The sequence below is a fragment of the Brassica napus genome, chromosome A6 (assembly GCF_020379485.1).
Source record: "Brassica napus cultivar Da-Ae chromosome A6, Da-Ae, whole genome shotgun sequence".
In the NCBI taxonomy this organism is placed as follows: Eukaryota; Viridiplantae; Streptophyta; class Magnoliopsida; order Brassicales; family Brassicaceae; genus Brassica; species Brassica napus.
In genome coordinates this window covers 7,940,639-7,953,211 of record NC_063439.1, presented here as the reverse complement: position 1 = coordinate 7,953,211, position 12,573 = coordinate 7,940,639, and the positions used below count along the sequence as shown (strand labels likewise).

General features: G+C 34.4%; 2 protein-coding genes across 5 annotated transcripts; one reads left to right on the top strand and one right to left on the bottom strand.

Moving 5' to 3' along the window:
- Nucleotides 1–460: 460 nt before the first annotated feature.
- Nucleotides 461–3,800, bottom strand: LOC106346972 (protein DA1). Of its 4 annotated transcripts, none has more exons than XM_013786451.3 (10): nt 3,155–3,800; nt 2,710–2,935; nt 2,541–2,637; nt 2,235–2,469; nt 2,024–2,144; nt 1,865–1,948; nt 1,633–1,752; nt 1,337–1,549; nt 990–1,230; nt 461–920 (listed from the first exon to the last, which is right to left on the bottom strand). In XM_013786451.3, the coding sequence occupies exons 2-10, from the start codon at nt 2,878–2,880 to the stop codon at nt 610–612; spliced, it is 1,593 nt and encodes a 530-aa protein (XP_013641905.2). In that variant the 5' UTR covers nt 2,881–2,935; nt 3,155–3,800; the 3' UTR covers nt 461–609. The 4 variants fall into 4 exon arrangements, with proteins under 4 accessions (XP_013641905.2, XP_013641907.2, XP_013641906.2 ...); XM_013786453.3 differs by having other exon boundaries at nt 2,235–2,460; nt 3,155–3,780; XM_013786452.3 differs by having other exon boundaries at nt 2,710–2,910; nt 3,155–3,776.
- Nucleotides 3,801–4,611: 811 nt separating this feature from the next.
- Nucleotides 4,612–9,740, top strand: LOC106346974 (3-oxoacyl-[acyl-carrier-protein] synthase II, chloroplastic). The gene is made up of 15 exons (XM_013786454.3): nt 4,612–4,657; nt 5,591–6,049; nt 6,331–6,530; nt 6,619–6,822; nt 6,924–7,034; nt 7,125–7,220; nt 7,309–7,354; nt 7,443–7,522; nt 7,830–7,898; nt 8,087–8,171; nt 8,413–8,567; nt 8,655–8,735; nt 8,874–8,933; nt 9,006–9,169; nt 9,449–9,740. Exons 1-14 carry the CDS (start codon nt 4,612–4,614, stop codon nt 9,120–9,122), a joined length of 1,809 nt encoding a protein of 602 aa, XP_013641908.2. The 3' UTR covers nt 9,123–9,169; nt 9,449–9,740.
- The last annotated feature ends 2,833 nt before the right edge of the window (nt 9,741–12,573 follow it).

Sequence of the window (12,573 nt, the reverse complement as noted above, 5' to 3'; positions counted from 1 at the left end):
CAGTGACTCACACATCCAATCGTTTGGCCATTATCTAACTCCGACAATTAAAAGTAACAACTGTCAAGTGTCAGTTCTTTAGCTTTATTACAGCCAAAAGACTTGTGCGATGAAACAGTTTCATATCCAAAGACATGTAACCAAGCTTGTTGCAACCATCTTGTCTTTTAAATGCATGGCTTCAGCCAAATGACCACCTTTGGCCATTATTTTTATAGGTAAAAATAGCATTGGGAGTTATGCACTTATGCCTTTTATATGGAAGCTTACGTAAAAGCCTCTGAGCATGATCTAGATTCCTTGATTTGCACAAGCCTCAAAGCCGAAACAAACTGGTTGCAATCTTGTAAGTATGATAATCCGGTTACAAGCTCCAGTCTTTCAACAAGAGAAACTTTTAAATTAGTACTCAGTAATTTAGTTTTCGGTTTGGTTATGTATTTGGTTTGATACGGTTCGATTTAGATTGGGCCATCTTTGAATCTGATAATAGAGATACAAAAGAATCATGGAATGATTACAACTATATAATTCAATCACATAAGAATTATGATGATCCTATAAATAAAAAAGGGTACCACAGTCGAAAAGCAAAAGACTTTTGAGTTCTTAAACCGGGAATCTACCGGTCATCTGTATATGCTCAAGTGTTTTTGGCAAACCATACTTGTTAACCGCTAACCTCCCAGCCCTGAACCCGTCTCCATAAACCGGAGAAGCATCAGACTCGATTTGGTGCTTGAAAAACTCACCAAGCTTCCTCTCGTACTGCGATCTTGGTCCCTTCTTCACTCCTCTAGAAGATGAAGATGACGCAACATTGCTGTTTCTTGAACCAGCAGCTAACTCTGCTTCCAACCACTTATGAGCCATCACTTGACATATTCCTTCTTCAACGTCTTGGCTCAGCGTCCGGAATCCTTTTCAAGACCACAATAGAGATTCAACAATGTGAAAAAAAAAGAGAAGCAGTGAACTAAGAAACTCACCCTTGAGCCGCATCCACGCGTGCATCATCTCATGAGCTAGAATCGAACCGGTGAGTAGCCTAGGGAGCCCAAACAAGATGAGAATGGCAGTAACCTCGCATTGACGTGTCAACTTGTAAGGCTCTGTAATCATATTCCCAGCCCAGTTTCCTGTGCCATGCTTCGATCTCTTTCTTACAGTGCTAACAGTTTGCTCTTCTGAAAGGCAGAGTCCTCTTGTCTCTGGCATGTGATAGTGACCCTAAGAAGAGAAGAACACAACCAAAAGTTAAAACACTTCGGATAAAACAAAAAAAAAAGTGATATATTCAAATAAATTACTTGACAACTGTATGTTGTTTACTCACATTCTTTTCACCTTCTCTGGCTTCGTTGAGTGCTTGCCTCTCAACTAAAAGAAGTGGAACGTCCTGCTCAACCTTCATGAAAAGACCTTCGTAGAATTCTTGTATCTGCAGATACAGAGGTTGGCATTGAAAAGTGTCCATCACCGCTGAGTCCAGACATTCAAGGCAAAGTTTCCGTCCATCGTTAAGTTCAACATATCCTGTATTGCGTGGCTGCACATAAACGAAAGTTGGCAAATTAGTATTGACTTTGAGCAGATGTTTGTTGTGGGACACTTAGGGGAGAAAAACTCAACCTCCATTCTTTCGCAACTGCAACATCTTGGGGTAGCATCGTGTTCGTGAGAAGGGCAATACTTCTGGACCCAAAAAGGATGTGCCCTATATTCAATAAGACCAGCATGGTTTGTTGGAATCTGTCACAACAAATTTGCATTCGAAACAAGAAAATCAACGGAAGATAAGTGCAATATCCGAAGGAAACAAGGCATATATAGGCACTTTAAAAAAGGCTAAAGATTTACATACAAAGAGGCTGCAGACATCACATTTTGGATGGTATCTCTCCCTATAACAAGCTTTGTGAAAAGGGTAGTTCCCAGACGTTGAGAACTATAAAGGAAAACATGTTATGCGTTAATTTTGAAGGTTATCTACAATCAAAAGAATAAGAAAGCTTGACTTCACCTCGTACTCAGAGATGGGATGCCTACAGCCATAACATCGAAAACATTCTGGATGCCATAGTGCATTCAAGCAATTCAGATATCTTCCATGTCCAATCTCCATATTGCAGCCAGCACAAATCCTAGGTAGTGACACGTTGTTGGTGAGTTACTTAACTGGAAAGAAACTTAACAAACAGGCTACAGATGATTGATTGAGTATCAAAGTGAACCTGAAATCCATTGGGAAAGCAGTAGGTCTTGGATAATAAATATCTCCATTGGCATATACATTTCCACCTCCATGCATATGTCCATTCCCGTAAACGTCTCCAGCCCCATATGCATTCCCAATATCATAACTACTTCCATGCTTCTGACGCGGTGTATTCCCAACTACCATGCTCTCTTGTATGGCTCTAGCAAGTTGCTCATCTTCATCCACCATTGCGTACTTCCCTGCGTTGGCTATTCTTTTAAATGTAACAAACCGAGTTTCATAATTCATATTTCTAGTTTGGCAAGGAAAAAGGACTCACCAGCGCATGTATTATTAGTCTGTCCTTGACTGTTTTCTATAAGAGACAATGCGATTGCACGATCTATGTCTTCGTTTTCCTGGCCGGATGTATCCTCCTAGTAAAGGGAAACAACAAAATGTTGAAGCAATAGTACAAACCAGAGATATGTAAAGAGAGTTATAGTAACCTCAGAGGTAGATGGTTCCTGAGTATGAGTTTCATCAGGATCAGGATCAGGATCAGTATCAGCACTAGGCTCATCATGTGGATAACTCTGGTAATAGCCATTGTGGTCATGGTCATTCCCAAGCCGGAACCTTTGGGTAGAGCCTTTGAAGATCTTGTTAAACCAACCCATAGTAACCTCTCTTCTTCCTAATAACTCTATCTGCTCATAGTTCAATGTAGGATCTCTGATTCAGCAAATAAAAACTTTAATTTAATTCAAACTCCAAACATCAAAAAAGACACATTAAAAAACAGCCTTTTTTGAAACTACAAACAAATGATTAAAAACCTGAAACCAAATTAGGGCAACGAGTTCGCGCAATCTCCAGACAAATTACCAATTAAGCATGGAACTATAAAGTAATTTGAGCTATAGATTAGTCTTAAAAAAAAAGAAGTCTTACCTTGAGAAAATCCTGGAAGAGATGAAGATCTCAGTATGCTTGCTTCTACGAAACCCCCAAAAAGAATCTAAAAACACGATTACTTCTCCGCTATTTGAGGATACAAGAAACGATCGAATCACGAAACCGCAGACAACAAGGGGAATCTTAAAAAGACACCCTTCAAAACTTTGGAGGAGAATCTAAGAATCTTTACAGAATAGGATAGAGAAAGGAGTAAAGGAAAAGAAAAGGAATTTCTTTTTTTCTTAAAAAGAAAAACAAGAAGGTAAATAATAACTTTGACAAAATCAATGTCTTCTACTCAAAAGGAATCAACCCAGAATGCGCTTCATTACTAGGCTCTTTCAAAAAAAAGTCAAATCTTTTTTTTTTTGTTCAAACGCATAAACCCAAAATAATTATAAAAAAAACGATTTTTTTCTTGATGAGGATCACGAAAGAGGGAGGAGGAGGAGTAAGGGATCGTTGATCGAAGAGCTTTGGATACGAGATTACAGAGGATTAATTATCTTCTAAGTCTTCGGAAGTTTGGTCGTCGAGCTTCTTTCTCTTTCTCCCCCTCTGGAACAAAACGTTTTCGCGACGCTGGGGAGTTTAGAGAAACAATATGCGATTTTTTTTAAAAAAAGTCAAATTCTTATTTTTCACATTTCTATTCATACATCTAAGATACTTAAGTATTGTTTAATAATAATAATAAGCGTGACATAACCCAATTTGTTTTTCTCGATTATAGAAATCAAAATCTTGTCTATCTGGAGTTTTTGAGGTTTTGTTCTCAAATTTGTTAATTTTCCAGTGGTAATTCAGCAGAAAGTTTAGGAAAAGAAAATAAAAAAGTATATTTACTAATAATGAATTAATGATGTGGACGAACTCTGAAAAAGCTTGATTTGTATATTACTACCAGCAAAAGAACTTTTTATTCCATTTTGATCAAAAAAAAAAAAAAGAACTTTTTATTCCAAAAAAGAAAACTTTAACTCGAAAGGAAATTATTACTGGGGTAAAGAAAACGGGAAAAGGAAAGTTTTTAAATTTCTTCAAAAAGTAAAGTTCAATCATGTCATATTGCGTTAGTCTGGTCTACTATATACACACACGTCATAAGACGCTACGTGGGATTATACATTTTACATGAACGTATAAAATACTTGTGGAAATGAAGATACAAGAAACATTTTTGTTAATTAATAAAGCAACTCGTGTTATCCAATATATATACGTGTCGATAGACAGGTGATTAGATATACCTGAAGTCACCATTTCATTTCTTTATACAGTCGCGGAAGTTACGGCGACCGTAACTGGAACTTTTAGTCGGCTTTTAGAGGCCCATAGCATTACAAGCCCAGACTCTTAGAAGATTAAGAATTTGGGATTAGAAGAAGCGTGATTGCTGACCCATCTGCAGAAGATGGATGATTCAAAATATCATACCAATCTGATGAGTGATGCCGTCGAAGTTCCGAATAACCCACTTTCTATGCCGACCATATGGTGCATGCCTCTAAGAGCAGTCAAAAAGATGTAGTACTTTATTGGGTTTTATTTAGTTCTATATAGTCGGCAAATAGACATAATACAAAGCCAGCCAAATCCAAAGCAGCTGAGTAGCATACTTAGCTAATATCCCACTATCAGATCCGACTAAGTAACTTTAAGTTGGAGTAAAAGAAATACGTTATAGTTCTCTTATTCATTTGTATATATTTCATTGAGCAATTTTCTCAAATAATCGCTTTTAAGTTTTTGTCACAAAAATAGTTCAAAAAAAGAAAATGATCAAAATAAATATTTTTAATTTTGAATTTTTATTTTTTACTTTTTAAAAATTTGAAACTCTATCCTCAAAATTTCATATTTTAATTTAAACCCTAAATGTAGATTAGTTAAACACCCTAAGACAAAAATACATATTTTGGTTAATTTTACCATGTTGCCAAAAAATAAAAAGAAAAGTTATTTTTACCATTTAATAAAACTTATTTTGATTATTTTTTTATTGAGGATTATTTTCGTGGTAAAAATTTTAAAAAACAATCTTAGAAAATTTATCTATTTTTTTATCACGAGAATTCTTTTTAGAACTGCATGAACATCCCAAAATAAAAACCATTCGCTTGTCCTATCACTGGACAACACTTGAACGAATAAAGTATTGACTTTAATAATTTTTGTTAAGACTTTAGCGTTGAATAAAATATTGACTTTAGTGTCGCTTCTTCCTTCGATAACACCGAGGTGGTTATACAAAAAAATTTTTATCCCAAGACAAAATTCATTATAATTTCTGAAAAACATTTACGACTAAAATATACACGACTCATATTATCTTATGAAAATGCTGCAGAATTTTTAGAATAAATTGGTCTTATAATAAGTCAGTCATTTCCTAATAATTTCCCGTCATTAATTAAATAAATAAATGAGATAAAAAATTTATTCTGGTCGTTAATATTTTGGGGAAATATAATAAAATATTATTCTCCTCTGTCGCGCTCTGCAGGTGTTCAGAGAAACGACTTGGCGTCTCCCTCCGGCAAAAACTCACGCGTCCAAACACTCAAGTGAGAGAGAGAGAGAGATCAGATAATCTTTCTCGTTTTCTCCACCTTCATCCGAGTATGACGATGGGTGGTGCGTCTTTATGCGATTCGCTAGTGGCTGCTTGCATGTCCTCCGCCTCGCACTCAAGCGTAGAGCGACTGACTCAATTCGACACTAGGAGTAGTAGCATCTGGCCTCGCCGGAGTAGACTGGTTAACAACTGCTCGCTCCATGGATCCCAGGCGAGTTCCCGTAACAACAATGCCTCGTCTTCCCTCTTCGAATCGAATAACACTTTCTTGAATCCAAAGCAGAGGAGATTCAATCGAGCATCAACCTCTGGTACTATACCTAATTTTCCATCTAGTTGACCAACTTAGGCTTAGAATGGTGACTATCATCCCGCCCCTCCGCAGTTAATAGGAACAAAAATCTCTACATATACTATATATTTATACATATTTATAACTGTTAAAACCGCACTGCAGTTGAACCGTTTCCTGCACCGCTCAAACCGCAGCCACCATTCGGAGCCTTAGTGTTAATACTGCGAGTACTTTGCTTGTTAGTATGCCATTGAGATTCAGTTTGAAGTAAAACTATTATTTATATTGGGTTAACAGGGCAAGTCACTACACTAGAGATGGAGAAGGAAGCAATGGCTAACAAGAAACCTTCTTTAGAGCCACGCCGAGTTGTTGTCACTGGCATGGGAGTTGAAACGCCACTAGGTCACGACCCACATACTTTTTATGACAACTTGCTACAAGGCAAAAGTGGTATAAGCCATATAGAGAACTTCGACTGTTCTGCATTTCCCACTGTAAGCTCTATTATCAGGAGAGCCTATTGCAAGTTGTTCTTGTCTTTGGCAGTTTTCCTTCTGACTCTCTATATGTTTCTTTGCCAAGAGAATCGCTGGGGAGATTAAATCTTTTTCGACCGAAGGATTGGTTGCTCCTAAACTTTCCAAAAGGATGGACAAGTTTATGCTTTACCTTCTAACAGCCGGCAAGAAGGCGTTGGAGGATGGTGGGGTGACTGAGGATGTGATGGCAGAGTTCGACAAATCAAGATGTGGTGTTTTGATTGGCTCAGCAATGGGAGGCATGAAGGTATACTACTTTCATTTCTCTGTTTGCTTTGAAGCATAATCACAAGATTTAAAACAATTTGTTTCTAATTGTTGCTTTTGCCACTGTATATGTGGATACAGGTCTTTTACGATGCACTTGAAGCTTTGAAAATCTCTTACAGGAAGATGAATCCTTTTTGTGTACCTTTTGCCACCACAAACATGGGTTCCGCTATGCTTGCCTTGGATCTGGTCTGACCAACTTTTGGATATTGTATGTCGTAATACCAATCAATGGCTTCTCCTGTAAGTTCTGACTTTTCTTCGTTATGGTAACATTAGGGATGGATGGGTCCAAACTACTCTATTTCAACCGCATGTGCCACGGGAAACTTCTGTATTCTCAATGCGGCAAACCACATTACCAGAGGTGAAGCTGTAAGTATCTTCCATCCACTGGGAATACTGTTAATGGTGAAACTACTTTTGTTTGACACTTGGCTGTTCTTTTCCCTAAAACTTATAGGATGTAATGCTCTGTGGTGGCTCTGACTCAGTTATTATTCCAATAGGTGCATACTCTTGCCTTTATATTACATGCATCCCTTTCTTACCGATCTTTTGTGCCAGTAAAATCTCATCTCATGTGTACCGATGCAGGGTTGGGAGGCTTTGTTGCCTGCCGGGCTCTTTCAGAAAATAATGATGATCCCACCAAAGCTTCTCGTCCTTGGGATAGTGTAATTTTCCACCAATTTCTTGCTGTCTTCTTTTTATTTCATGTCTCTTATTGTTCCTTTTATTTCTTGATTACTAAAAACGGTGGATTTTCAAATATATGGGAAGTGAAACCTAGGGCCCATACCACATGGCGATTCATCACCTCCCTGAGATCTCCCATTAAAACATTGGGAAAACCATTGGTTTTAACTCTCTTTGTCTTCGCAATGTAAAGAGTTTTTTTGTACAGATGAATGTCCAGTGCATCTAACTCGTGTAGGATAATATTGAAAGATCTTATTAAACTTGATTTTGGTTGGTAAACAGAACCGAGATGGTTTTGTTATGGGAGAGGGAGCCGGAGTTCTACTTTTAGAAGAACTTGAGCATGCCAAGGTTTGTCACTCCTTTATATTGTGTATACAGAAACGGAGGCTCTTGTTTTGCCTTTTGCTCCATAGTACTTGGCCACCTCTTTTTCTTCAAAGTTTAGTTACCTCTTCTTCAAAGTTTTGTTACCTTTTTTTCTTGTCACAAATGAATTTTTTTCCTTGAAGTTTAAATTGTATACTCTGCTTTTGAAGAAAAGAGGAGCAACTATATACGCAGAGTTCCTTGGGGGTAGTTTCACATGTGATGCATACCATATAACCGAACCACGTCCTGATGGTAATATCTTCTACCCCCCAGTTATCTTAATTCTCTGATGCTCTGAGTTTTTTTTTCCGTTGGCTGTTTTTACTTTCCTTTTTTTTTGTCAACGCCTGTTTTTACTTTCCTATAAAGTTAAAGCAGTACCTGTGAAGAGCATTGTTTGGTTGCTCGAGAGCATATTTCTAGCCTTTACTTTCCAATGGTTTCTTATTCATTCAACCTTTTTTTTATTAAAGTAGATATCTAATATCCGCAGGTGCTGGTGTCATTCTTGCTATCGAGAAAGCGGTAGCTCATGCCGGGATTTCTAAGGAAGACATCAATTACGTGAATGCTCATGCTACCTCTACACCAGCTGGAGACCTTAAGGAGTACCACGCTCTTTCTCACTGTTTTGGCCAAAATCCTGAGGTAAAACTGTTGTTATTTAGACCTCATTTCCTGTCTTGTAGATATACTAATGTCTGTATTTTCTTACATGCTCTGAAAATTTGGCAGCTAAGAGTAAACTCAACAAAATCTATGATTGGACACTTGCTGGGAGCTTCTGGGGCCGTGGAGGCTGTTGCAACCGTTCAGGTTAATGACACTTTTAAGTCTATGGACATCACTATATCTACATGAAAGGAACTGGTTAAAAAAATCAATTGTCTTTGGATGGGGAAAAAAGTTGAGGTGAGAGGACAAAACAATAATGTTATGTCACTTTCTCTACAGGCAATAAAGACAGGATGGGTTCATCCAAATATCAACCTCGAGAATCCAGACAAAGCAGTGGTATGAGTGATAAATTGTAGTTTGACATCTCTGAATGATTATCACAACTTCAATTACGAAATGATGGATCAGGATACAAAGCTTCTGGTGGGTCTTAAGAAGGAGAGACTGGATATCAAAGCAGCCTTGTCAAACTCTTTCGGCTTTGGTGGCCAGAACTCTAGCATCATTTTCGCTCCTTACAAATGAAAGGCGAATAGTCCAATGCTGTGTACTCTTGTGTAACTTGCTGTAAGGTACATCTTAATTTCTTTTCTCCTTTAATGCTATCTTGGCCCCATCGTTTATGCAATCTCAGATTTTTTTGGGACAGTTGGCTCCTTACGTAACATATATTTTTATAAGATAAATATCCTTGACTATTTGCTCGACAACCAGGAACTGAACCTACTAGACTTTTCTTACACCATGATAGGGACTGGTTTAGTTCCTGTGATTTTACGTTTTTTTGTACCATCATCAATCTCTTTGTGTGATAACTATTTGACAGAGTGTTTGGCCATGTTTTGATGCAGTGTGTACAAGAACTTCCCATGTTTTGATGCAATATGTACGAGAACTTCCCATGCTTTTGGTAGTTCCATGATTCAGGATTCGATTAACTTGCACAAAGAGTTTAAGCAACGTTGAAAAGAGAAAAAAAAAAGTGATGAGGTAGCTGAGGATTTGTCAGGAACAACAATACTTCATTTTTCACTTTGGTTAGGTAGACTGAAATATTTGAGCCAACATTTCTTGTATTTTTATTCTTTGAAAGCTTTAACCAAAGAAGATTCAACATGCATCCAAGGGAAAAAATTGATATGATGCCCCTCTAGTTAAGTTTCTTTAGGCCCATTACCATTTGGACCAATAACACTACCAAAAACATGGAAATTTCTTCTTAATATCTTTAGGCCCATTATACTAATATTCCTAAATTTAGTCAATCTTTGAATGTAAATCAATTATACATTTAAAGAAACAAAAGTTGGTAATTAAGCATTCTTCTAAATTTGTATCATTTGAGTGGAATAAAAATTAGTGAAAGCATTTTTCTAAACTTGTATCATATGGGTTGAAAGGTATGGAAAAATCATTAAACTCATTTCTCCATTAAAATTGAATGAATAAACTTTTTTTTTGGTCAAATGAATGAACAATTTAGGTAAAAGTGTACAACTTATTCATCTACTATTTTGCATGAGAATTGGAGGAATGAATCTATTTCTCTATCCTCTTTAATTTTTCCACTCAAAAATGTTCCACTCGCATTCATTCCATCAATTCTATTAGTGGCTATCATCTATATTCTTTCATTTTCGTTTTAGCAGAGTATATTGAATTGTCTTTTTACAATTTTAATTTGAATGATGAAACTTTAAAAATACAGTTAAAAGCCTTTTTTTCAAAAAAAAAAACTTTAAAAATGCATAATTTTGCCAATATTTATTATTCTAAATATGCATCCTTTTGAATATTGTAAAAGAAAATGTTGTTTTATCCATTCTTCTAAGTCTAATATAACTAAAATTCTAAAATTTTATTTATCTATCAACAACTAGAATTAACTAATGGATATTCTAAAATTTTAGAATATTCCCAATTCTCATTAACTCTAAATCATATTGGATGTTTATCATAATGTTCATAACTTTTAAACCTTTTTTCACAAAAATACTTTTTAAAAGATTGTGAAAGAATCATACTCCGCATTTAATAAAATTTGAATCTAAATCACAAAGAAACCAATTTGATTAAATATTGTCCATACCTCTCAATTAATAATACTAGAGCTTTTCACCGCGCTACGCGCGGTTTATATATTTTAAATTATGGAATTTTTTTTTTAAAAAAAACTCTTATATAAGATATATTTGAAAACTATTCCTTAGATTTTTTTTAGTTGAAAAATCATGTTTATACTTATGTAAATTAACTAAACTATAAAGTTTGAATATTATTGATGACCAAAAAGAATATTTAAAGTATTGATGATAAAAAAATAAATACTTAAATTATAATAATATTTAAATATTTAAATTATAAGTAAACAAAAATCAAAATTTTATGTATTTTCTTTTTCTAAAAGTACTATTATTATATACCCAAAATCTTACTAATAGATATTTTACTTGAAAAGATAAAAACATAAAGCATTTATGTTTTAAGGGCTTTTCCTTGTTCTTTATTTTCTCGTATCTACAATATCCTCTAGTTTTTTTCTGGTTATTTATTTTTAATTAAACAAAATGAAACACTAATTTCAGATTTCATAAATTCATAATATTTAAACTAACCCAATCAAAATAATCAGTTTGAGAAGCTACCAAAAAACAACAAAAAGTTGCATCATAGAAAAAAACTCAAAGCGAGACTCTTCATAATCTAAATTAGAGTGCAACATAAATTAATTATAAGTTATGATTTAAGATAGAAGGCTTGATAAATATTATGCTAAGTATGAGGGTATTAATAATGCTTGCACTGTGTGCCAGTTCTCTGTTTATATAAATTTACGGGAAATGAAAACTATTAACCCCACACGAATTTTGTGAATAAGTGATTGTCTGATAATGAGCAAGGAATATCCGTCTTTCTGCTAAACATGATGTATTGAACTCATAATTCATTAGATACTTTTTATGAATGTCATTGTCAACTAAGTATTGTAAGTAAATTGTTACCGGTTATTCGATCATTTGCTAACTTACTTTATTAAAAAGATGGACTTCAAAACATTTTATAATATATACATATATATATATATATATATATATATATTGTCATTTGAAGTGATTAACATGTATCTATCTTAAATATATGTTTATCTCAAAATATAATTAACTTAAATTGAAATTTAGTTCTAGTTTGTTAGTTTGAGATCAACTGAGGATATTGTTTTCATATAATAAGTGTAGTTTTGAAAAAAAACTATTTTTCTATATAAAATCATAAATATAGTATTTAAAAAAAAACCTCTTTACTATTAGGTGAATTGTTTTGTTCGATTTTGTATTTTGATAAGTATTTGTTGGTTAAATAATTTTCATTACTTTTTTCTTTATTTTTTTCCAATAAACTTGGAGTAACCTTGTTCATTATCCTATTTTATACCACACATTTTCGATAATTAGACAAAAAACTGAAAAATGAGTAGCATAACTAACACACTAAATGTAAGGATTTAGCTTAATGTCATTTTTTCATCTCAGTTGTTAATTTTTGTTGATCTCTTGGTTGTATGATGCACATTTTTTGTATTTTTTATAAGTTTTCATTTGAAACTTTGAGCAATTTTTACGGAGTTTTTAAAGTAAACTCTTAGTAATAGTGCTGCGGCAAATATTATTATTTTATTTAATTTAATAAAAAACATATTGTATATAGTTAATAATATGAATTTTTTATCTTTATATATTTTAGGATTAATGTTCTTCTCCTACGTGATTTTCTTTTCCACTTGTATGTTCAATAATTTTATAAAAATACTTCTTTCATCCTATATAATTACTCTCACAAATGTGTATTTACAATAAAATTTATTTTATTAAACCTTTAGTTTCATTGCATGTTTTCTGCTGTCTTTGTAGTTAGGTGTAAGCTTCCATCTTACTTCGTTTTTTCTTCTAGGTTCAGAATTTTATCTTTGTATAATGTA

What these genes read in the sequence shown, in the direction of transcription:
- LOC106346974 (XM_013786454.3), top strand. Translation starts at nt 4,612, where the DNA reads ATGCCGTCGAAGTTCCGAATAACCCACTTTCTATGCCGACCATATG. An exon ending in CTTCTCGTCCTTGGGATAGT is followed by an intron (nt 7,523 to 7,829) that starts GTAATTTTCCAC and finishes GTTGGTAAACAG; the next exon opens with AACCGAGATGGTTTTGTTAT. An exon ending in AGAATCCAGACAAAGCAGTG is followed by an intron (nt 8,934 to 9,005) that starts GTATGAGTGATA and finishes ATGATGGATCAG; the next exon opens with GATACAAAGCTTCTGGTGGG.
- LOC106346972 (XM_013786451.3), bottom strand. Translation starts at nt 2,880, where the DNA reads ATGGGTTGGTTTAACAAGATCTTCAAAGGCTCTACCCAAAGGTTCCGG. An exon ending in GCTTTCCCAATGGATTTCAG is followed by an intron (nt 2,145 to 2,234) that starts GTTCACTTTGAT and finishes GTCACTACCTAG; the next exon opens with GATTTGTGCTGGCTGCAATA. An exon ending in GCAGTTGCGAAAGAATGGAG is followed by an intron (nt 1,550 to 1,632) that starts GTTGAGTTTTTC and finishes GTTTATGTGCAG; the next exon opens with CCACGCAATACAGGATATGT.